Source organism: Carcharhinus amblyrhynchos, chromosome 8 (assembly GCF_965287045.1).
Source record: "Carcharhinus amblyrhynchos chromosome 8, sCarAmb.v2.hapA, whole genome shotgun sequence".
Lineage (NCBI taxonomy): Eukaryota > Metazoa > Chordata > Chondrichthyes > Carcharhiniformes > Carcharhinidae > Carcharhinus > Carcharhinus amblyrhynchos.
Window position 1 is genome coordinate 88022925 of NC_137331.1, and position 26968 is coordinate 88049892.

Consider the following 26968-nt stretch of genomic DNA (forward strand, 5'->3'; position numbering starts at 1 on the left):
TGTGGGAGGAAATCAAAGTACTCAGAAGAAACCCATATAGACACAGGGAGAACATGCAAACTCCATATAGACAGACACTCAAGGTTGAAATTGAACCCAGGTCCCTGGCGCTGTGAGGCAGCAGTGCTAACCACTGTGACACTATGCCACCCTTTTGAGTGACAGAATTTCTTATCTCAATCCTAAACAGCCAACCCCTTACTCTGAGACTGTGACCCCATTTTCTAGATTCCCAAGCCAGGGGGAACATTTTCTTAGCATCAACCCTGTCATGACCCACAAGAATGTTATGTTTCAATTAGGTCACATATTCTTCTAAACTCCAGGGAATACAGACCTTGCCTAGTCAACCTCTCCTCGTATGACAATCCCATTATCCCAGAAACCAGTTTAGTAAACCACTACTGCATTCCCTTTGGGACAAGTATGTCTTTCCATAGACAAGGAAACCAAAATGGCACACAGCACTCCAAATATGGCCTCACCAAGCCCTGTATAGACTTCTTTACTCTTTTAATTCAATCTGTAATAAAAGTCACTAGGATTAGAGAGGGGTGTTCCCTACTTACAGATATTGTCACATTGTGGTTTTGTTACTGGACCAGCAAATCCAGAGCCCCAGGCTAATAATCCAGAAACAGGAATTTAAATCCTACTGTGGAAGATGTGGAATTAAATTCAGTTAATTGAATACATCTGCAATATAAAGCTACTGTCAGTAATGGTTACCCATGAAACTACCAGACTGTCACAAAGACCCATTTCATTCACTAATGCCTTCAAGGGAAAAAGATCTGCCTTCCTTACCCAGAAATGCCTAATTGTGACTCTTAATTGGTCTCTGAAATGGTGCAACAAACCACTGAATTGTCATTAGCATCTTCTCAAGGCAACTAAGGATAGCCCAGAGACTGGATGTAATGCAGGGAGTAACTCACCGCCTGAATCCCCAAAGCTTTTTCACATGTCACAAGTCAGGAGACTGTTGGAATACTCTCCACATGCTCAGGTGAGTGCAGTTGTAACAATACTCAGGAAGCTCAACATGATTCAAAATGAAACAGCCTGTTTATTAGAACCGCATCTACCACATTAAACATTCTCTAAATCTGCACTCTTATCACTACCTCTGCAATGTGGTCACAGTGGGTATCATCTATAAGATGCACTGCAGCAATTTACCAAAGTTGCTTTGACAATACCTCTAATATCTACTGCCTAGGAGAATAAGAACAGGTGTAAATGGGAACACCTCCACTTGCAAGTGCATTCCCCCACCCAAGCCACGCACACTGCTGACTTGAAAATATGTTGCTGCTTCTTCATCATTGCTAGATCAAAATCCTGGAACTTCCTACCTAACAGTAAGTATCGACAGGCAACAGTGGCTCACCATCATTTCCTCAGGACTAATTGGAATTGGCCTTAAATGCTGACCTTGCTAAAGGTGCCCATAATCCATGAATGAAAAGAAACACTGAGCCAACTTTCATTCTTGAGGCTGGAGTTGACAATAAAGTTCACAATATCAAAATTTGCTGGCATAAAGATAAGGCATTTGGCAAGATGGATTGCAAGAGACTTCAGGAAGGCACGTACACACAATTTTTCTTGCCCATTCAGTTGCATCTGTTCAGATAACGCAACCTTCAAAATCAGTGCATTTGATGTGCCTTCCCTCTTCCTTAACCAAGGATTCTGCCCTGGACACACTGTAGTTGACAGGGCCTTTTGAGTGTGTTTGCCCCATTTCATGTACTTGAGCTCTTACTCCTTTCCTCCCCTAGCAGTGTTAGTAGTATGTTAATTGTATTATTAAGATACAAGTACTTAAGCACATATAGGGAGAGACTTTTGCAATTCTTGGGGTGGCGGGGGGATGGTGCGGAAGGAGATAGACATTTGTAATATTGAATTAATCTAGTATTAAGTAAACAACTGGTGTCTGGTTCCTCTTCAGAATGAACTGACACCTAGGACAATAGGGATCCTCTGTCCTCACTTGCCTCCATATTCATGAGACTATCCTCCGCCATTTCCAGCACCTTACTTTCTCTTGTATACTAAAAATGATTCCAGTACAAATATTTCAACAGGCTCTCATTTTCAAACAGAACAGCACACTATTCCTAAAGTGATTAATCACCTATTGCATCATTCACAATTAAGTTACAAGTATACAAAGCAGAACTGTGAATTTTATTAATCTATTCTTATTGAATTTTGATTTAAGTGGGAAAAAATGTCTGTAAAAAGGTGTGCAAGAGAAGCAGAGAGAAAGCAGTTTGCAGAGATCAGCCATTTTGATGAAACATGCCAGTTAAGCTTCACAGAGTTTAAAGTAACTCACTGCTGAAGTTCTTAATGTATTGCATTATTTAGCCCATGAGACTCCGCAGCTCCCCTGTGTAATTGTGTTTGGTAGGACAGATGTCTTTATATGGTGATGATTTATGGACTGCTTTTAAAAACTACTACCAAAGTCCCAGCAGGCTTCCAAAAGTAACTACGGGATATGGAAGAAAAACAGAAAGTAGCCCAGTGGACTAAACATTTAACCTGAATAGCAAGGGTTTACTTAAAAAATATGCAACCTCTTTCGGCAAGAGTGCTCCACAAGTACACTTTCCTATACAATTTACAATGGTTCTTTGAGAACATATTCAGAGAATGCTATGAAGTGAAGAAAGTGATTAAATGGGCTCTCCATTAGTGAAGGAGACATAAACAATGTGTCTAGGTCAGAATATATTTCAGAGGGTTATGAGGAAGTCTATGGTTCATTCCAAGCTCTGAAATTGCACATTTTGTTTTACTTAAGCCTTCATTCTGTGCTGCTAGCTTCTTCCAGTAACTAAGCCAGAACTAGCACTTCAGAGTAAGAGGTCAAATACACAGTTCATGATCTTGATCTCCACAGGCATAAACAAAAACACAAACAGATCACATTTCAATTATCACTTTCGGTGAATACAGGGCAACTGAATTTGCTTTAACCCCTTTTGCTTCTAACTTTTAGTTACTTGTTAATACGGAACTCTTTAGTATGTACACACACTTTAATCTAAGTATTCGTTCTTTTATTCCCCTCGCTGTTTATGTCTCCTAAAAAGATCAATGTGTTGACAGACCACCACCAACATTCTTCTGAACAAGTCACCTGGATGACTTTCTCTCATATACTCATATTTATTAATGCCTAGTTTCTACTTCATGCCTCAATACCATAACATGGATGCTTCAAGTAAGAGACGGGAGAAAATTAAATCTGTATTTCACACATTTTGATGAAATGTTTTTCGTGAGGTTAATAAATACAGTATTAAAATTATGAACTTAAAAAAAATATATATTTTCTGAGACATTACATCAGATTTGCTTGCAGTTTTTGCTGTCGTTAGTACCAAGTGCATTTCAAAACTGTTCTTGGCCAAACGAATAATTTAGGTGTAGCTAAATACATCACAACGTGATCTTCTTACAAAAGAACAAGACTCACGTACTTATTAGAGGCTGCTAGGAGTTAAGCACCCATGTGTACATTCAAACAAATACCTTTATTGTATTAAAGAGGAGTGTAGGATGATTGCAGAGTTTTTTCAGTAACCCTATGCATATTAAGTGGGAACTGTTCTCCAGACTTCCCTGTAGGCAAGATTTCACTGCATGGGATGCCAGCAGTTTGTGATAAAGTTCAAGCTGCAGTGCAGCTGGGCGGCAGAAGATAATCCATTCAGTCTTTGGAGGGAGGTAATTGTTAATGATGTCCTGTGTGCGCCGAAGTATGAAGAGCCCAGTTAATCGGCAAAGCTCTGTTGCCCTCTCTTCACCCAACTGCTTTTCATCCTAAAGACAAAAGAAAATGGCAAAAGAGCAAAAGCTGAAATGTTGAGCTGCAGACGAAAGAATTCCTGAATTGATGGATTTTCAAACAAGAGTGCATTGTTTATCCTCTAGCTTTTCAGGCCTGGCTATGTGCATTTTTGACCAAGAATTTGAATAGCAGTATAGGCTAAACTTGCATGGTGCTGAAAATCTCTTCAAAAACAAAGCCCTTTTGTGACATTTTTGAATGGTCAATTTGGACGCTTGGAACTCAATTTAGTACAAACAAACAGATTTAATTGTTTAAATTGAAAGCACGACTCCTGTTCATGCTTTTTTTTTTAACATCACTTTGTACCTCCTCTTTCCTGACCAAAGGCAAATTGGCCTGTCTCTTAGCATGAAAACTAAGAGTTCGCTTGATGGCTCAGTGGGTAAATAAACTTTTCAACAGGGCACTAAGTTATATAGAGCTGGGACTCCAGATTAGACTCCAATGCTATACAGACTTTGACCTCAGAATTGGCCTCAAGTCCTGGATTTGAAAGATCAGATGAAAACAGCCAATATTTCTTCATCTGACTCCTGTTTAGTGACTCACTAGAAACTTTGCCTCTTTGGATAATGGCAAAATTTGTGTCAACTGTGATATTGTACATCGTTTAATAGTCTGCAGACTTCCACACTCCAAGTCTTTCTGAAAGTATGGTATTTTGCAAGAACTAATGGAAGACAATAAGCCCCTAGAAATATTCCCTACATGAATCATCATCTTCAGGAGGAGGGGAGGGACTCACGTAATGCAGTTTGCACATGGGACACATTCACTTTTAAAACAAAAGTTACTTCATACCATTGTTGCAGTGGGCTGTTGAGACCTGATGATAGGTTCTTCATAAATCTTTCTGTAGGTGGATGACGATCCAAGAATTCCTGGATTCACAAACTCTATTAGAGAGTAGAACTCCTGAAGGTCATTTTGTATTGGAGTACCTACATACAGTGGACACAAGGTTTAAAGCATACCACTTCAATATGATGCATCAGCGCGCGCGCGCGCACGCACACACACACACACACACACACACACACACACACACACACACACACACACACACACACATTAATCGTCTAGTTCGGATAACACATGATTGAAGCAAGCTACAAAATTGCGATAACAAAGAGGACATGCTCCTTAGTAATGATGCCAGCTCACAAATCACAGGTTCTGAAGTAGCAGATTTGCTGGCTAAGTTGTTTGCAGAGATATTTGACATTTTTTGTCTAACCAGAAACATAGGCAGAATTTAATGTTCCCAACATGGGTCCCATCCACTGGTCAGAGAGCCAATGGGATCTGCTGGGTAATTGCCGCACACTCTGGTTCTGGCAGATTTCTGTCATCTTTTTTACATTCTGACCCGAGAATCTTGTTTAATTTCAAAAACAGCATGCACCAAAATAAAACATCAACCATTGTTATTCATGGAAGTTATTTATATTTGTAACCAACTGTAGTGCCTTGCTTCCACAGAAAGGAATAAAGTTAACTTGTGAGATGGTGTTCCATATCTTCACTAACATAAGTATGGCTTAATTTGCATTAAACATCTACCTCTAAAGACCATGTGACCCCTCCTCCCCCACCATAATTGGGCTATAAAGAGAATACATATAAGTTTCAATCAAGAAAGAAAAACAGAGTTGTGTAGCTTCAAAGGGAAAAATGTTATTCAGGTGTGTGTTTGTAATATTTTCCAGTTACTTAATGATTTAAGGACAACTCACCAGTAAGAATCACTCTTTTGTCGCAAGAGAGGCTCAGAATTGCTGTGGATGTCTTAATGGAGCCATTTTTTAAACGGTGACCTTCATCACAAATTATCAGGTTAAATTGAATGTTCTGAATTTGTTCTAGGCACCGCAGCAACATTTCATAGCTGATAATGAGGACAGAATACAATGGAGAACTGATGAAGTCTTCTACTTTGTGGTCCTTCAAAGTAAACAAATAAGTTATCAAATAAATAAAATGCACAGTGAAATGGGCAAAGAAACTAACCTGCAGGCAAAATTTTACTTTGCACCATGACCAGATTAAGAAACCATTGTATCTTTCCGCATCATCAGATCATGGTTAAATTTTTATAACTTGTATAACATGAAATTATCAATTTTAATGCAAATATATGTGGAAGTGCAGGAGTTTGTAATTAAATGAGACATATCTCAGCGGGAACTCATTCAAGCACTAATTCAGTATGTCAATGCAACTTGACACTAGGGCCCAGATTTTCACAGTGAAAGTAATGGAAATGGCCAAAAATCCTAAATCCCTCCTCTAATCACAGTATTTCCTACTTAGATGGACAGGAACGGAGTTGAATTGGGATTTGTGCATACAGGTTTTACGGAGGCAGCTGGTCTTTACTGGAGTGGGGTAGTGGGATTTTCGTAGGCCAAGAGTGCGAAACCCAACATGTGCAGGTCAGAGAAGGTAAGAGCTCGTCTGAACTTGGTGGATTCGCTTGGATAGCCAGGCTATCCTGAAGACAGATATTGTACCCCTATGGATATCATCCCCAGATACCTTCAGAAGAGGTCAGGCATCCTTTGGGGTAGCCATGATGTGGAGATGCCAGCGTTGGACTGGGAGGACACAGTAAGAAGTCTCGCAACACTAGCTTAAAGTCCAACAGGTTCATTTGATAGCACGAGTTTTTGGAGCACTGCTCCTTCATCAAGTGAGGAACAGCGTTCTGAAAGCTCATGCTACCAAATAAACCTGGTTGTGAGACTTCTTATTGTCCTTTCGGGTAGGTATGGCACCTTTTGGGTTTGTTAAAAGTAGAAAAGTTTGTGCATAAAAAGTGCATTAACTCATTGCCAAAACTGTCAAAGAACTGTCAAGTTCTCAAGGACTTGCCGAGTTATCAAGGAATTTAATTCTGCTGAGCTTCAAATTTAATTAAAATTATGGAGTTTAAAAAGTATATGCTTGATATTTCATTCAATCTATTGATATAAGCCCGAGGGTTATTATTATGGGGTTTGGGCTGTTGTGACCAATGTTACAAACAAACTTCACCTCAAGGGGCCAAAAGAGAAAATGCTGGAAAATCTTAGAAGGTCTGGCAGCATCTATAAGGAGAGAAAAGAGTTGACATTTCGTCTATCCACCAATGTCCATTACAAGCCCAACGACTCCCATAGCTATCTCGACAACAGCTCTTCACACCCCACATCCTGTAAGGACTCTATCTCTTTCTCTCAGCTTCTTCGCCTCTGTCGCATTTGTCCTGATAATGCCACCTTCCAAAGTGGTGCTTCTAATATTGGCTCCTTTTTCCTCAACTATGGATTCCCATCTACAGTTGTCGACAGGGCTCCCAACAGCGTGCGCCACAATCCTCACCGCTTCCCCTCGCCACAGGGATGGAGTTTCCACTGTTCTCACATTTCACCCCACCAGCCTCCGCATGCAAAGCAAAATCCTCTGCCATTTTCGTCAACTCCAGTATGATGCCACCACCATACACATCTTCCTTAACTCCCTCTGTCAGCATTCCCCGAGGATGTTCCTCCAGGATAACCTGGTCCACTCTTCGACTATACCAAACACGCTCCCGTCACTTATGGCATCTTCTCCTGCAATCACAGAAGGCGTAACACTTATCTCTTGACCTCTTCAATATTCACCATCCAAGGCTCAAAACACTCATTCCAAGTTAATCAGTGTTTCGCTTGTACCTCTTTCAGTTTGGTGTATTGCATTCACTACTCCCAATGTGGTCACTGTATTGAAGAAACGAAGTGATTTGTGAGCACCTTCGGTCTGTGCGCAATCAGGACCCTGATCTTGCGGTTGCTTGTCATTTTAACACATGATCCTGCTCCCATGCCCACATATCCGTCCTTGGCCTGCTGCAATATTCCAGTGAAGCTCAACGCAAAATGGGAGAACAGCATCTCATCTTCCAGCTAAGCACTTTACAGCCTTCCGGTCTCAACTGTTTTTCTTTATTCCCCGCTCCCCCCCCCAGCTCTTTCCCCTTATTTTATCCCCCTTCCCTCTCCACAACACCCACACACACACACACACACACACACACACACACACACACACACACACACACAGAAAACATCTTCATTTTAGCTTCTCTGCTCTTTGGCTAATCACACTCTTCATTCTCTGTGGTCAGCTACTAGCAGTCTTTTCCCCTGTTTCTTTCATTCCCTCACCCTGCGGTATAAATATCACCCACTTTTAGCTTTGACAAAGGGTCATCTGGACTCAAAACATCAGCTCTTTTCTCTCCTTACAGATGCGGCCACACCTGTTGAGATTTTCCAACATTTTCTCCTTTGCTTTCAGATTCCAGCATCCGCAGTCATTTGCTTTTATCACAAGGGGTGTCTGTTAAATGAACAGTTTGATTAACAGTTCCAAATGGTAATAGAATAGAAATGTTTATTTTCATAAGAGAGATTAGTTGAAGGAATTTCAATGTATTGAATGTTCGTTCTCATCATCGACAAGGTGCTTTTTTTCTGAAAAAAAATAGGGTTTGCTGGATAGCTTTTGGGATGCAATGAGAAACCTGTGGCTCTCCTTTAATCCCTGAACCACTATTAAATTGTGATGGACTCAGAATAGTTGGTGTCAATTGGCTCGTGAATGAGCCTAATTGACATCTTACCACCAGCAGGCTGGATGCCCATGTCAGGTTTTTCCCATCCCCAATTTAATTGGGAATAATTTTTATTGAAGCTGAGAATCCAATTCTCCTGTCCCATCTCCCTGCCGTCTTGCCCATTCTGGAGGGCTCAATTAAATCCTATTCAGTCTTTCTATTTGTTCTACTCCTAAAATTAAGTGTTCCTGTTCTAACTTTGTCTTTTTTCACCACTGCTTTAAGCTGCAGGTTATCAACAAGTGGCAAAAAAAGATTTATTTTGCAATCAAAAAAAAATTCCTGAAATGTGGATGGCACTAGCCAAATTTATTGCCATCCCTAGTAGCCCTGAGAAGGTAATGGGCCTTCACCTTGAGCCACTGCAATTTTGATAGTGTTCCCTCACATATTTTGTTTTTTTTTGTATCTGTTATTACACTGATAGACTTGCTGGCCCACTTCTGAGGACTTGTGAGTGAGATATACTTTACACTGTTTGCAGCACTTTGCTTTTTCACGGCAATTTCCCCCATAACACGGTTATTTTTCTTGCCTAAAGAATATTTGTGATCTTATATATAAGGCATCAGGACTCATCATTTACAAACTAATACTCTTGCTATTGGTTTTTATTATTCATAAAAGTAATTCCATAAGTTACCAAAACAGCAAGGAGCAACATTATTAAATTACCTGATCAACTGCAAAAACCTTCAACCTTTCCATTCCAAGCCATTTCTGGAATTCATTGACCCAGTTTTTAACGAGACTTCCTGGTGTGATGACAAGCGTCCTCTTGATGACAGGTTTGTTCCCATAAGGTGCTTGTCGCATGAGTGTCCAGATTAATGTGATGCATTGTAGGGTCTTCCCTAGACCCATTTCATCAGCCAAGATAGCACCAAACCTGCCAGTTATCCTAGAAATATTTGTTACATTCAATAATCTAGAATTATAATCCACTATCCACACAACATCAAATTTTAAGGATTTAAACATTGAAAATGAGTTGTGATTTTTGTGTGCACGTTAATTTGTAAAAGATCCAACCAATTTGAAATGAGTTATTTAGGAACAGAAGATGATGCTATTATTGCAGACAGCCAGGCATCCATTGGGGTATGTGTGAAATTATAGTTTAAATTCAGGAACTCTCCCACCAGAATTTTCTTCCATGTTTTCATGGAGATGGGTGAATTCTTCATTGAATGTGCTTGTGCATACTATACACAAAGACAATCCGAAAAATGCATTTAATCATATACATTTCAGCCAATTTGTGTGATTGAATCTGAAATCCAAGCGTATGGCCTACTAGCACAATTCTAAACCTGTATACAAATTTGAAGCATAAATATAATAAACTAGCCATAACTGGTGCAGAGTCCTCTTGGTTGTGGGTTTCAGAGTAGTATGAATTAGCAGTACTGCAGTAGAAAGTGAATCTATGGTAACATCTTTCACCTATGAATCTTATCTGCAAACTATACTAATACAGTGGATCATATAATCATCAGCCTTGCCTAGAGTATGAAAGGGACCAAACATCAAGGCCTGTTTTAGTGTAATTGCACTGTAATCCTGTGCATGCTCTGATTTTAGTCAAGGCATAAAATACATGCTACATTTCCTTTTTAGAAATATTTATTATGATAAAATATTGTAGTCATAGTCCTTACGCCTGTAGAACAATGCACTGGATTGGTCAAACAGAAGTTATATTTTAGAATTTTATTAATTTGAAACATGTCAGTTCAGCAACAAGACTTAAGTTTTCACATGTACTGTAATGTAAAATGCTCTGCAAGTTAAACACCAAGTTAAACTTCTAAAAGGGCAATCTTGAGGGCATGAAAGCACAGCTAGTTAAAGTGAACTGACAAATTAGGTTAAAGGATAGGTCAATAGAGATGTAGTGGTGGATATTAAAAAGATAGCCATGATCATCTGATAAAGGAGCAGTGCTCTGAAAGCTTGTGCTACCAAATAAACCTGTTGGGACTTTAACCTGGTGTTGTGAGACTATTTACTGGACATCAAAAGGGATAGTTCAGAATGCACAGAATTTATGCATTGCAGCAAGATAGGAAAATTTCAAGGGGAACGCCACCATCTGTGGTTAACTAAATAAATTAAAAATACTGTCAAATTTAAAGAAAGAGCATATAATTCTGCCAGGATGTGTGACAGGTCAGAAGATTGGACAGAATATAAAAACAGTAAAGAATAACTAAAAGATTATTAAGGAGGGTTGAGTACAAGAGAAAGGTAGCTACAAATATAAAGATAGAAATTAAGAATTGCTATATATACATATTGAGAAAAGAAAAAGTTTAAGAAAGTGATTGTTAGTCCAAGAGAAAGTGCTAAGAGCACAGCTAAAGCTAAATGCCAGGCTAATCCAAATTCCAGAAGCAAAACTTTAAACAACTGCTCTCAACTGCACTTTTTGTAAATTGGTACGTAAGGAAAGATGTGAGAACCAGTGATCAGCAGGTGAGCCGGTAAGATAGAGCAAGAGGCAAAATAAAAAGGGTTTGTGCCAGGTTTCCTGCCACTTGCGATTGTTCCAGCCCTGTTCTGCTGGCGAAATCAGCCTCATGGGCAGTGCCCACTGGGCATACTGGCAGAGGCCACCAGGCAGTGTCAAGTGGGCCCAATGGGGGCAGGGCAAGGTGGGAATAGAGTTCAATGGGGCCGTTGGGGGCTTTGTATTAGTGTGCTGTAAACCACCATGACTTGCCTCGCTGAAAAAACAGGTGACAAACCTGTCTTCTTGCCTATAACACACTTTTTTGACAATCTTCTGCCCAATTAATTTTATTCACTGGTTTCACATAAAAATACCTTGGCAGTACCCATTCCATTTAAACTAAAGGCAGGTCCACTTACCTCATTCCCATTACACACTCATACAAGAAGATCACACCATCCCACTGGTGAGGTCGAAGGTGTATGCTAAGGTAAGGGTCCACCACTACATCCACCAATGGGAGACCAGCTTTATTAAAGATCCACTGATGACTCAGGTTTGGACGTGGCATTACTAAAGCATCTGTTTGTAAATTGAGAAGTGTGCATTTAACTCTAAGCATCAAATATTTGCAAAATTATTCCATAACTTTTATACACAATGTTATATACATAACACAGATTTTCAATCTATATTAGATTACAATAGAGAAACACTGCTGTCTCACAGTGTCAGTGACCCAAGTTCAATTCCAGCCTCAAGTGACTGCCTGTGTGGAGTTTGCACGTTCCCCCTGTGTCTGCATGGGTTTCCTCCTACACTCCCAAGATGTGCGGGTTAGGTTGATTGGCCATGCTAAATTACCCCTTAGTGTTAGGGGAATAGCAGGGTGAAAATACTGGGAAAGGGCCTGGGTAGGATTGTTGTTGGTGCAGGCTCGATGGGCCAAATAGCCTCCTTCTGCACTGTAGGGATTCTATGAACCAGTAAATTATGCTAAAAGTGAAATATTGCGGATGCTGGGAATCTGAAATAAAAATGAAAAATACTGGTGAGAGCCAGCAGATCTTGCAGCATCTGTGGAGACAGAAACCAAATTAACATTTCAAGTCCTAGCTAAAGACTCTTCTGAAGAAGAGTCATATGGGGCTCACGACATTAACTGTTTCTCTCTTCACAGATACTGTAAAAAGTCTGACAACACCACATCATGACTACCATCTTCACAGATACTGCCAGACCTGCTGGGTCTTTTCCAGCATTTTCTGTTCTCGTTAATTACGTTACGTAGTCAGGAATTCGAAGTGGGTTTCTGCAGTACTGGCACCGTTAACTGCAAAAGGTTACAAATGTGCTAGACTCATATGCAGATTCAAAATCGTTAATTTTCTGAATTATGGGAAAGACTGCAAGTCAGACTTTTTCAAAGGGCCAACACAATACAATACAATGGGCTAATTGACCTTCTTCCATGTTGTAAGATTCTGATTCTATAACTGTTAATCAATAGCAGCTCAGAGTGGAATCTTTACATAGACGTACACTAAGAACACAATTAACTAATCCAAAGGCAACACTCTCAGATTGTATACTGGGATGAAGATGGAAGAATTAAAGGTTTGATAATTAATTTTTTTTATCATGTGATTTTATTTTCTTCTTCTGAAAACTGAAGTATGTGTCCACATATGTCAGAAATCTCTGTACTTGGACTAAATGGTTGTTCTTTGTTTGCAAAATAGTTATTCTTTGCTCGCAAAAAAACTACAAAAATTTGTGAACACAGCCCAGTCCATCACACAAACTAGCCTCCCATTCATTGACTCTGTCTACACTTCCTGCTGACTCAGAAAAGCAGTCAGCATAATCAAGGACACTATGCATCCCAGACATACTCTCTTCCACCTTTTTCCGTTGGGAAAAAAAGGTACAAAAGTCTGAGAACACATTCCAACTGACTCACGAACAGCTTCTTCTCTGCTGCCATCAGGCTTTTGAATAGTCCTATCATATATTAAGCTGATCTTTCTGCTCACCCTATCGGTAACTGTAAAACTATATTCTGCACCCTATCCTTTCCTTCTCCCCTATGTACTCTATGAACAATATAGCTAGCAAGAAACAATACTTTTCACTGTATCCCAATGCGTGTGACAATAATTAATTGATTCAATTTAATTCACCATTAGCTTAGGTAGTGTGTGACTATGGACCATTTAATAGTAGAGGGCATTAGAATGAGTATCAGGTTAGTCCATATCAGAGGACATTGTAGACAAACTCAACTTTCCAGACAAGAATACATTTTCCAGCAAGTGCTACTGGATAGTAATCAAGAATGGCAAGCTTGGCAAATTCTTTCCCTCTCCAGCCTCAAGGTGCTCAGACTCCTTGTGCTGAACATCACACTAGAACATAGAACACTACAGCACAAACAGGCCCTTCGGCCCACAAGTTGCACCGATCATATCCATACCTACCAGGCCTATCTATAACTTTCAATCCCACTAGCTGAGTATTTCACTTAAAATCACCCAACTCGATAAATTCCACAGATAAAATTTGGAACATCCTCTAATAGTTTAGGAGCTATACTGTCAAACCGATAATGCTCCTTCAACAGCATCTTCCAAACCACAACCTCTGCCACCCAGAAGAAAAAAAGCAGTAGAGTCACAAGCACAACTTCATTTGCAAGTTTCCTTCCAAGTCCCACTCCATCCTGACTTGAAACTATATTGCCGTTCCTTCACTGTCACTGGGCCAAAAGCCTGGAACACTATCCCTAACAGTACTGTGGGTGTACTTACACCACATGGACCACAGGACTTCAAGAAGATGGCTCACCCCTATCTTCTCAAATGTGGTATCGGCCAACAGCACTTCAAGCGCAATAATGAAAAAATGCCTTTACCCACTAGTCCATTAGAAAAACTGGCAGAGGTCACAGTTTATCACAGTACTGGCATGGACCCCCCTTTAATGGGAACACTTCTTTCAGATTGGAGGAAAGCTAATTTAATCCCGCTATTTAAAAAAGCAAAGTAGCACGAAAACAGGGAGTTATAGACCAGTCAGCCTAGTGTCAGCATTGGGGAAAATTTGAGAGCCCATTATCAAGGACTTCATATCAGAGCAGTTGGTAAACAATGGTAGAATTGGACAGAGTCAGCATTGAATTATGGAAGGAAAATCATGCCTGACATGTCTACCAGTATTTTGTGAGGATGTAACTACTAAAGTTGATGAGCGGGAGCCAGTGGATGTGGTTTATTTGGACTTTCAGTCCCACACAAGAGATTAAAATGTAAAATTAAAGTGCATGGAATTGGGGATAGTGTATTGAGATGGTTAGAAAACTGGTTGGCAGACAGGTCATGAAAAGAAGGAAAGAGCAAGTTTTTTCCAAATGGCTGGCAGTGACTGGTATGTTACTGCAGAGATCAGTATTCATGATATATATTAATGATTTAGATGAGGAAACTAAATGCAATATCTACAAATTTGTAGATGACACAAAGCTGGATGGGTGGGTATGTGGAAGATTCAGAGATACTTCAGTGTGATTTGGACAAGCTGGGTGATTGGGCAAAAACATGGCAGATGTAGCACAATGTGGGTTAAGTATGAGGTTATTTACATCGGCAGCAAAAGCAGAGGTAGTAGTTGAGGCAGGTAGAATTTTGTCTTTTGAAAGCATTTAGACAGTTACATGGGAAAGACTGATATAGAGGGATATGGGCCAAATGCAGGCAATTGGGACCAGCTTAGTGGTTAAAAACTGCGTGGCAATTTGAGCTGAAGAGCCTGTTTCCATGCTGTAAACCTCTATAACTTTAATACAGGGAGGAAGATTATTATCTGAATGGCTAGACATTGAGAGAGGGGAATGTGCAATGAGACTTATATTACGCACACCAGTCGCTGAAGATCAGCATGCAAGTGCAGCAAAGGTGGCAAATGGCATGCTGGCCTTCATAGTGATAGAATTCAAATAGAGGAGCAGAGATGATTTGCTGCAAATGTATAGGGCTTGGTGAGATCATAGCTGGAATATTACGCACAATTTTGATCTCCTTATCTGAGGAATGATGTTCACGCTGTAGAGGGACTGCAGCAAAGGTTTACCAGCCTGATTCCTGGAAGGCAGGACTGATATTTGAGAAGAGATAGAATTGGCTAAGATTATATTTGCTGGAGTTCAGAAGAATGAGGGGGGTGGAGGGGGAGGGTGTCACATACAAACTTGTAAAATTCTAACAGGACTATACAGGCTGGATACAGGAAGGATGTTCCTGATGGTGGGGAGTCCACAACAAGGAACCATGGGGTAAGGGTAAGAGGTAAACCTTTTAGGACTGAGATAGTGAGGAATGTCTTCACCTAGAGAGTGGTAAACCTTTGGAATTTACTACCACAGAAAGCAATTGACGTCAAAACATTGTATGTTTTCAAGAAAGAGTTAGGTATAGCTCTGGGGGTGAAAGGGATCTAAGGATATGGGAAGGAGGGCCTGATCAGGTTATTGAGTTGGATGATCAGCGGTGATCATAATGAATGGTGCAGCAGGCTTGATGGGCCAAATACTCTTGCTCCTATTTTCTATGCAATCTAACATTGCAACGGCTGAACATGCAACCACAACATTCATAATATTATCAATTAAATTGCTTACTTGGTGCATTTGGATTATATCTAGGTTTACAATCCGTGTTGGTTCTTCGAACATCTTCTGTTTGACTGAACCCAGTACTGCTCTTCAATGGGTTGGTAAAAGGTTTTAGTAACGGCTGCCCAGAAGAAGTTACCAGTGACAGACATGATGGAGAAGTAACAGTGGAGTGGAAACAGCGTCCACTCATGAAGTCATCTGCAGAGATTGGTCCCATTATCTCAATCTCTTTTCCACCAATCATTAAGGTCTGACCTTCAGAAAGGGTTTCGAGTTCCTTTGACTTGTATCCTGTTCCTAAAAAAAAATTACAATGAGCAATGCAATAAAACATTATTCTTTGGAAGTGTCATTGTATGCCACATTGTAATTTTGGTGGGAAGAGTGCATATGTTTTTTGGCAACACGTAATCATAATTTTTGGCAATTAAGGTATGAATTTTGATTACACGCAGTGTATAATGTTTAATTATTAACAAAACTTCCACATACTTATGCATGCTACAATCCCTATTTGTACCAAATATTTATCATCATGATATAACCATTTGTAATACAAACTGATTCTCATCAATACAATTAAGCATCATTATATTTTGCAAAAAGGGGTATGAATAAAAAAATCTTCAAAACAATAAATGGATAATATTCATTTCTGGCTCATTAGTTGCTCTACGCCCACCTAATGTTATTGTCCATAAAGCACAGAAATTTAACATGAAGGCACAGTGAGCAATTAGGAAAACAAATGGATTGAGTCGTTGTTATAAAGGGATCGGAGTACAAGTGTGAAGAAGACGTACTGCCATTGTATTAGGTCTTGATGAGAACATATCTAGAATACTGCACAGGTTTTTTGTCTCACCACAGAGGGAGCTTTGTTCAAATTTGATCATAAAGACTGAAATGTTTGAATAGTTTTAGATAGCCAGCTAAACATATTATTCAGACCAAGTAGTAAAAAAAATCATAATTATGCCAAAACATTCCAGACTACTGAAAATTATAAGTGAGCTTGTTAATTGATTGCATTGCTGGTTAGGTTGCAAATAGAAAGGAATAACAGTAGTTCAATTTCTGATTTTTCAAGGGTCAGGGGCAGCCGGTGGGAGGGGGCTACATTGAAAGTACAGCTAGAGCTATTCTTTTGTCCAGAAAGGTAACTGCCTCCTCTCTGCTCCACTGAACATGCCATTACTTGATCTTTGATTTGTCTGGAGCTGCAAGACTGGAGAAATGAAGCCAATTCAGGCGCCTGACACAAATCTCCTATCCATTTTCACTGAAAATTGAAACTCAGCAGATGAACTGATGGCATCTCCATTAATCCCACCAAATGAATGAACCAGCTCAAGTAGGCTCTTCGTACAAACCCTGTTCAGTCTGGGTCATTCTGACCTGAATAGAACTCAAAGTATAAATAAGGTACCTGACCATACAGCAGCTCTTAAATGTCTCACCACAGGTTTTATCTTGATACAATAAATTTCTAAATGCCATTTGATTTTCTGACACTAGATATAGTGCCAGTAGAACTTTCGATGAAGAACATATTCAGTTCCATCAAAGCAAGTCTTTTCTGATCGTGTTACCAGAATTCAATAATTAAAATAACCCGCTGCAAAGTCGGGGAGGGTGGGGAGTGGGTAATTGCCATTGGTGGGACCAGAAAATCCAGCCAGCGGGAAGAGCCGTAAAATCCCACCAATATTTATTGATATTGAAACAGGCACTGCTCAGTCGAACATCCCTTGACGTTCTGCAAATAATCCATTCTATGGAGTCTTCTTCTTTCCAGTATTCTTATTGTATTAAAAGAGAGGCTCTTCAGGCAGTTTCTTATTGTCTCATTAAAATTGCAACACTTATCTGTCTATTCGCCCATCTACAATTTACAGGCTTTTCAAATTAAAAATTTGTGTTACATAATCAGTAAATCCTTATCTTATTAGGTGTTGCATGTCTTGAGGGTATACCATTACTCACTAATTCATGCATAGGTTAACCCTGAACATTTTGCAGAAATATAGAATAATTTACGGCACAGCAGGACCCAACATGCTTGTGCTGGCTGTAAATGAGTTAACAAGCCTCATCCCATCTTCCAGCTCTTAGTCGATAGCGAAGTAAGTTATAGCACCTTAAATGCACTGTCAAGTAATTTTTAAATTTTAAATGTTTCTGCTTCTAATTCCTTTTTAGGCTGTCAATTCCAAATCACACCTGTCCTCTAAGTGAAAAATATACTCCATTCCCTTCTGATCCTCCAACTTATCATCTCTAATCTATGCTGCCTGGTTATTGATCTTTCTGCAAACAGAAATAGATGTTTCCTATTCACTCTATCACTTCATAAATTTATATAGCTCAATTAACACTCTCCTCAGCCTTCTATGGTTCAAAGAAAACAATGCCAGACTATCCAATTTGTATTCATAGCTAAAATCTGCCATTCCAGGCAGCATCTTCATAAATTTCCTCCATAAATCTCATTTCTGGTGTGATAAATTAACTGGAACTGTACGCAGTACTTCAGGTGCAGTCTATCGAACAATTTTATACATTGCTTGTATAACCACTTGCTCTCACACTCTTGTGCCTTGGCCAATAAAGTATCTCATAGGTCACCCTAACCATTTTATCATTTGCAATATTCTTTATTGTGGTGTTATTTAACTGGATTTTTATAGTTTTCTAATTTGGGGAAACATGATTTTTTTTGGAAGAGTTTATCAGTATGACATCCAGAATTAAACAGTGAAATTAAAAATACTGAATTAAAAAAGTGAAAAATAAACTTTAACAATAATATAACTGTGCTTACCTTTTCCAATATCTTTGCCCTCTACATCCTTGAGAATCACAGATGTCTTTCTGACAATCAAGATTGCATCCCCCTCCCATTTCTTGTGTTTCTTCTTTGATGCTTTACACCACAAGACGTTGTAGTACTTAGTGACGGAATCGGCTACGTTTTGGTCTTTGTGATATTCTGGGCTTAACTGCTGCCGAGATACTAGCGGCAGTGGCTTGTGAATTTGTTTTGGTGCTACAAATTGTCGGGATGGCTGCAGCTGCTGCAGAGGAAAGGCACCTGCAAGGAAGCAGAATGTATCTAGATGACAGACTGTATTTGAGATGAGCAAACGCATTCAAATCAGAAATGTCACCTCAGGCCCTGGAGCACATAATAATCACTGACTGCGAACTGAGAACTTCTGTCCTTTCAGGGAGCATCGTGCACATATCAAATACAAGTTCTGACCCAAAACTATTTACAACCAAGGTCTCAATGTTGTTGTGCAAAGGGAAAATTGAGAGCAGTATCCAGGCAGACCTCAACCCTAACAACTAGCCCTACATCTGCTGCACACCCACTCACAGTGGAGGTAACAGCAGAATGAATTGCTTTCCCAACCCATCATCCAGGGAATGATGCATGATGTCAGCGGTCCCAAAAGGAAGATGTGAAAGCAAATTTTAAAGAAATTGGTAAGTGTACAGCATTATATGAACCAAAGCAAAAACTTTCCCTCACATTCTTCTGTTCCAAATTGTCTTGACCAGGGAAGGAAAAAATCCAGTCAATTTTCCATCTTATTCATTGTCAATTAACTTACTTTGAAACGTGAAGGTGTATGGACTTTGGGAGAGGACAGGATCAAATTCAGTTACAGGGACTTCATCTCCCTTTTCCTGTTGAATAACTGGCCAATATTCTCCATCACAGTCCACAAATCAGGAATAGTTGTTTGGAGGTGGTAATGGAAAGCTGTACTCCAGGAAGAATTGGTGCTTTGAGGAGAGGCGAGAAGACATTTGTAAAAGAAAATATGAAAAGAGGGCCTGGACATAGTAAAGTGAAAACAGCAAAGTAACTCATCCCCTTAATGATAACCTAATCTAGAAATAGTCCTGCCTATGTGATTAATAAAAATCTAACAAAATACCTTTTTGTGAAAATTATGATTGCGCACTTATCACGTCTGATTTCTCTCAGATTTACCTCAGTGAAAGCCGAAATACCTGTAAGCTGCAACATCAACTTTTCACTATACGTTATATGGAAGATCCATACATGTGCATTGTATATAACATTATCTGCCTCTAGAATTGAGATTTGAGATACTGTAATTGCATTGAATCCTTTGTACAATGAAAGTCAGTGGAAATAGCAAAGTAAAATCCTGCATTTAATTGAGCCAACATATTTGCTGGGCTGGAAAATTTGGCATCCTCTAATACCTCATGAGTCTGACTAGGAGATGGAACCAGAAGCAAAACAACTTTATATTATTAAAGAGCATTATTCTCTTGTGCAAACTAATTGTTCTGCAGTGTTCTTCACAAACAATCAAAAAATCTTTTACTTTGCTGCTAGTCTCCCACTCAACAAATCTCTTTCGTTTTTTTGTTTGTTGCATACATACTTGCTTTTTTTTTAAAATAGTGCCTCTCAAATACTTTGTCTTTTAACTACCATACCTCCAACTTCATGTCACCCTTCGAATTTGAATACTCTGATGCGCCAACTTGTGTAAATTAGCAATCAGAAACAGCCAGTCCTGGTCAACAGTCTACTTTGCCCAGTCCCCTTACTTTTTTTTCTATCACTGTATAACTTGCTTTTTCATTGCCTCTCGTGCCTCCCCACCTCTTCCCCCATGTATGGCACAGTGGTTAGCACTGTTGCTTCACAGCTCCAGGGTTCTGGGTTCGATTCTCGGCTCAGATCACTGTCTGTGTGGAGTTTGCACATTCTCCTCGAGTCTGCATGGGTTTCCTCCAGGTACTCTGGTTTCCTCTCACAGTCCAAAGATGTGTGGGTTAGGTTGATTGGCCACGCTAAGAAATTGCCCCTTAGTGTCCAGGGTAGCGGAGGTTAGAAGGATTAGTGGGTATAATATGTAGGGATACGGGGGTAGGGCCTGGGTGGGATTGTGTTCGGTGCAGACTCGATGGGCCAAAGGGCCTCTTTCTGCACTGTAGGGTTCTATGTTATATGATCTATGCGCATGCATTGAATTCTTTGTACAATCAGAATTTAACTCAGATTCTCGAGGCACACCAGCACTCTTAGAGATCCAGTTCTCTGTCGGATCGCTCATCAGCAGTGAACCTAACATCACCTGGCAAGTGTCTCAATCCCCAAACTTTTGAAAATGTGATTCCCTAGTACACAAGTAGGAAAGAGAGCAAGAAATGCATGACAGAGACCAAAAAGGAGAGATAATGAAAAGAGTGTTAAGCATGGAACGATGGAGGAGAATGCTGTGTGATGTTATGGGGGAAAGAGGTGCAGAGGCAAGAGGGAAGGGAAAAGGAAGGTTGTGCATCGATAGGGAAAAAAAGCGAGGGGACTGGGAAAAGTAGACTGATGACCAGGACTGGCTGTTTCTGCTGGCTAATTTACACAGATTGACATATCAGGGAGTATTCAAATTGCTCTACTTTACAGAGGGGGTATATAAGAGTCACTGCTGGAGTCACATGCAAGCCAGACCAGACAAGGAGGGCGGATTTCCTTCCCTAAAACGGTATTAGAAAACTAGATGAGTTTTTAGGACAATTGACAGTGGTCATTTAAATCCAAATTTTTATTCAGTTCAAATTTCACCATCTGCCATTATGGAATTTGAACCTGAGTCTCCAGACGTTACCCTGGGTGTTTGGAATACTAGTCTCATAACAACAACATTACACCACTGTCTCACCAGAGAGATGTCTGCAGGAAGCCATTCATGTGCTAAGATAAATCCATTTTCCACAAGATATGTGGATAATACCTTTGAACATACAGAAAGGGCCAGAAAATATAAGATACATACAGTCTATCTGACCTAAGCAATAGTAAAACCAAGCAATCTCTTAGAAGGGGTAAAAAAAGGAAGAAATTCCCTGTGCTAAGGAAAACCACTTAGAAATTCTCCTCATGGCAGTTAAGCAAACTTTGTGGTAGAGTCATCCTACTCACTAGGGGTTTGGCAGTTAAATTCCAACGGGCAAATTTAACCTTAAGCATTGCCTATGGATTTCACCTGCAAGACCTCCCATCTTCCAGCCATTTCTATCTCAAAAAACCCATCCAACTCAGAACAAATCTATCATTTAAAAAATCTCAATCAGCTCCCCCCTAAACCTGCATTTACTCAAAATAAAAAATCCTAAATTTAAGAGTCCCTTTTATAACTAAAAGCTTTTTGGTCACCCTATTTTTCAACAACAACAACCTATATTTATACAGCCTCTTTAATGTAATGAAATGTCTCAAGGAGTTTCACACGAGTATTATAAAACAGAGTACGGCACCAAGCAACATAAGGAGATACTGGGTCAGATGACCAAAAGCTTTGTCGAGGTGGTAGATTTTAAGGAGTATCTTAAAGGAAGTAAATGAGGCAGAAATGTGCACAGGTACAGAGGGGGAATTACAGAGCTTGGGGCCACTAAAAGGATGGCCACTAATAGTGGAGCAATTGTAATTGGAAAAGTACAAGAGACCAGAATTAGAAAAGCACAGATAACTCATGTAATCCAACTGCATATCAATTTGCAAAATGTTGATCATATTAAATATTATAATTGTAAAAAAAGATACATTAGGCGCAGAGGAACTTTGGGGACTGTAAGAAAAACATCTTGTGAATTGCCTAAAGAATATCATTGAATCTTATAGCCCTGTAAAATGCTGAAATACACTTTTACCTTGAAAACTGCCTGACAAACGGAGTTCAGTTGTTAGTTAAATGTTGGGAAATGGGTTTTAGTATCAGCAAGTTCAAATCCTGTAAATTCCTAGGTAATCAAGCTAATCTAAATTTAATTGCAGCAGGCAGATTTGTGCAATATACAGCAAACAAATGATCTCATCGGGGTAACCATTGTTCCACAGGATGGCTTTGATGCTCCCTACTCCAGCATCAAGCTTGCATGGTGAGCAAATGTCCCCTTATGCTGTCTTAAGAACAATTGGGAAAATTGAAACCATTGAGATAGCACCTAATGGAATAAAGGTGTCACGTTTCCCCTTTTGTGTGGGAAAACTTCTGAGAAGTGTAAGTGTGGATAGGCAGTTGGTCATAAACCACAGACACAAAGTCTGCCCCGGTTCAAGGAAAGCCACGCTCCAGTGACTCAATCACAGTCAATTTATCAAGTTTGACGGACATAAGCTTGGGGGATGGGGAAAAACTTCTTTGTCACATTACTCTCAATGGTTAAGTGAAATTAGTGAGACTTTCCTTTGAAGTCAAGATACAAAATCATCAGCTTTTATATTCTGCTGGTACTAGCAGAAAGAAGACAGTTCTCCCGTCCTTCCCACTGTCTTCTGTTGTGGGTTCCCTGAAGACAGCACGGGCAAGGAATGTAAATCGCCATCAACTTCGGTGGGACTAGAAGATCCCAGCAACAGCCATTAGCAAGCCCCCTCCTCCATGGAGGAGGCACAAGGGAGAATTCGACCTGGTGTGTCTTTCTCAATATTGTAATTCAGTAATAAAGTACAAGAATACAGGTCTTCTATCCACTGCTGTAGAAGTAGCTGTGTCTTTTTGTTAGCGTTCTTGGGTTCTCTAGATGCTAAAAGCACCTTTAACTAGCCGAGTGAAAAGGTCCTTTTATAGATACAATATATCAAGATTGGGAGTTAAATACAGAAATGTAAACAGAAAATACTGGAAATACTCAGCACATCTGGCAGCATCTGTGGAGAGAGAAACAGAGTTAAAAGTCAGGATATGAGAAAAGAGATTTTAGATAAGCTCAACTTCATGAAGGGGCATGAGAGGTAGACAGGCCAGGACAGTATTGGATTGGCCAAATCCATAGATAACAAAGGTATAGATGAAAGTTTCAGCAGCAGGTGAGCCGAGGCTTGGGCAAATGGACAATGCTATAGAGGCGGAAGTAGGCAATCTCAATTGACGGGACAGCATTTGGAAGCAGAAACTCAGCTTAGGATGCTCTTGTCAAGTCTGTTATTGATCTCTTTGGCAAGGGTCACTCGATAGCTCTAGGAATTTGGAATCCAACTAAATTTCGCTTTCTCAATATTGAGGCCAATATAGCAGCCACACAGTCATGCTGCCTGACATAAATCATCTCAATAAATACAGGATATCAAACCAGAGATGATCTTGGTTTCTGTGACTCAGGACAACACTATACTGAAATTTATGAAACATCAGTAATCCAGGTCCTTTAAATTTGAAGAACACTATTAAAGTGTTACTTAGAGTAACTCTGTCTACAATAAAACAAATAATAAAATACCTCACAGCGAGAGTCCTGTTCCAATTTGGATTGTGATAATTTCACTTACACAATTGTGATTGCTCCTTAATATTCACCTAGTTAAGAAAAACAAGCTAATTGACAAGGTTTTAGGTTCAATCCCTAACCATTGCCAAACTAGCTTTAGAAAGATTATTATTGGCATCAACACCATTTACTGAAGGAAATAATTGCTCCTGATAGTAGATGTAATATCAATCTCGCATCCAATCGAATGCGTGGATGCCAAGTGAAGACTGAATTGGGCTTCCAAAATAAAAAGCTTACGTAACACTCAGGCACTTGGGAAGGAGAAGTAGTAAGATACCAGAGGTGCCTCGTGTCTGTGGAACCATAACTGTGGAATTGACCATCAGGAGAAAAGGGAGAAACATTGATAGAATATATGGGAATAAAGAACAATTATTGACTGCATTTTGCATTGTAACGCAAGAATAAAACTTCTCAGAAATCAGCTGGAACTAATAAAAACAGGCATACAAATGCTGCATATTATTGATATGGAACACTGTCAAAGTGACTCTTTTTGATACAGTATGTTAACAATCCAGCCGGGGGGGGGGCGCGAGAGAGAAAAAAAAGAAAGCGAGAGAGAGAAAAAAAAGAAGAGAGCGAGAGAGAAAAAAAGAGAGCGCACATATCAGAATTGATTTTGGGGAATGTACCAGGCCAGGTGATTGATGTTCAGTGGGAGACCATTTTTCCAGTAGTCATGGATAAGAACAAGAGTGGCTCTCAGTTGAGGGTGCTTAATTGGGTAAGAGTCAATTAGATCCAAATTAGACAGAAACTTGGGAATGTGGACTGGGAGTGATCATTCGAGGATTGCGTGCAGTTTGGAGGATTGCATTCAGTTCTGGTCATCACACTACCAGAAGGGCATGGAAGCTTTGGAGAGAGTGCAAAGAAGGTTCACCAGAATGTTGCCTTGTCTCGAGGGTGTTGACTATGAAGACAGGTTGAATAAACTAGGATTATTTTTACTGGAAAGACAACGGCTGAAGAGAGTCCTGGTAGAGGTCTACAAAATTAGGTGGAAGTGTCAATTACAAGGGGGCACAATGTCAAGGTGAGAATGGAAAAGTTGAAGGGAGGTGTGCAGGGAAGTTTTTTTACGCAGAGAGTGGTGGGTGTCTGCAATGCGCTGTCAGAGGGAGCTGATGGAAGCAGGCACATTAGCAACAATTAAGAAGCATCTGGATGGGTACGTGAATAGGGAGGGAATAGAAGGATACAGATCGAGTAAAGGCAGGTTTGTTTGTTTTAATTTAGATAAGGCATCCCGATCGGCATGGGCTTGGAGGGCCAAAGAGCCTGTTCCTATGCTATACTTTTCTTTGTTTGGAACACCCTGCTTTGAGAAAACACAACGAAACAATGAAGAGTTTTTGACCAAAAATCATATTGCAGGCAGAAGGGCAGTTGAAGGGGAAGACCTGGACTGAGTGATCATCACCAGAGATGCATGGAAACTGTTGGACTTGAGATCTACCATGAATCAGAAACTCAGATTAGAAATGTGTTTTGGGAATTTGACTTTAAAACCCATTTCCTTTCTGTGTTACGCATCATTAGGGTTTTAACACGTGACTAAATAGTTTCTCAATTTATCAACGTCCTTTAAAGATTTTTCTACGACACAGGTCTTTGAGCTGGCAGGAGAAAAAATAAATAATTTATCTTTGAGTCTGTCAATACCATGGTAACTTTAGACTTTAACAACATTTTAAGAAATGTTCTGAGAGGTTCAATCTACCTTAAAAATGCAAGATTCAATTTGCTGGGCGACTGGTCATGATCTTACATTTGACATTAATCTAACACACACACACACGTTAGGAATGTCTGAAGTAAAATAGTTCAGGAGGGTTTCTTCCCACCCCGCTGCTCCTACTGAAAACGTACATTTCCTCTTTTTTTTATTTATTACACTGTAACTACGTGATCATTTAATGTATCAAGTGAGATGAGTTAGGTGATCTGATGCAATGTTGAACAATATTTTGGATGCAGCATTTGAGTGGCAGCCGGGTAGTCACAGAGAAACTGCTCGTTGAGTGGCTTGGTGCAAGGGCATGTGTGTGCGCAAGTGCCGGCTGCCACAACACGCTTGTGCCCTTCTCACGGCATACTGGTAAGCTGTGGCACAGCAGTTGGGAAGCATTACACTTGAGGAAAGTGTAACGCTGAGCTGCAGTCAAGGTGCGGTGCAAGGATAGCACGGGTGCTGGCTAGCCAAAGGGCGATTTGATTTGATTTATTTTTGTCACGTATTAACATACAGTAAAAAGTATTGTTTCCTGCACGCTATACAGGCAAAACAAACCATTCATAGAGAAGGAAACGAGAAAGTGCAGAATGTACTGTTACAGTCATAGCTAGACTGTAGAGAACGTTCAACTTAATGAAAGATAAGTCCATTCAAAAGTCTGATAGCAGCAGGGAACCTCAGATCTTTGTTTCTTTTTCCCGAAGGAAGAAGGTGGAAGACAGAATGTCCGGGATGCACGGGCTCCTTAATTACGTTGGCTGCTTTGCTGAGGCAGCAGGAAATGTAGACAGAGTCAGTTGATAGGAGGCTGGTTTGCATGATGGATTGGGCTACATTCATGACCGTCTGTAGTTTCTTGCAGTCTTAGGCTGAGCTGGAGCCATACCAAGCTGTGATACAACCAGAAAGAATGCTTCACAGGTGCATCTGTAAACGTTGGTGAGAGTCATAGCTGACATGCCAAATTTCCTTAGTCTTCTGAGAAAATAGAGGCATTGGTGGGCTTTAACTATAGTGTTGGCATCGGGGGGCCAGGGCAGGTTGTTGGTGATCTGGACACCTAAAAAACTTGAAGCTCTTGACCCTTTCTACTTTGTCTCATTGACGTAGACAGGGGCACGTTCTCCTTTACGCTTCCCAAAGTCGATGACAATCTCCTTTGTTTCGTTGACATTGAGGGAAAGATTATTGTTGCCACACCAGTTCACCAGATTATCTATCCCATTCCTGTACTCCATCTCATGATGGTTTGAGGT

The 26968-nt window shown here is 40.1% G+C and overlaps 1 protein-coding gene across 1 annotated transcript in view; it reads right to left on the reverse strand.

Annotated features, from left to right (window-relative positions):
• Positions 1–26968, reverse strand: part of rad54b (RAD54 homolog B) — a 124388-nt gene that overhangs the window by 28847 nt on the left and 68573 nt on the right. Inside the window, exons 3-9 of the mRNA XM_080194416.1 lie at positions 18471–18740; positions 15650–15943; positions 11394–11556; positions 9195–9420; positions 5614–5821; positions 4679–4818; positions 3556–3846 (exon numbers count right to left, since the gene is read on the reverse strand). Coding sequence (XP_080050542.1) covers positions 3556–3846; positions 4679–4818; positions 5614–5821; positions 9195–9420; positions 11394–11556; positions 15650–15943; positions 18471–18740 — 1592 coding nt within the window. The remainder of the gene's footprint in view (positions 1–3555; positions 3847–4678; positions 4819–5613; positions 5822–9194; positions 9421–11393; positions 11557–15649; positions 15944–18470; positions 18741–26968) is intronic.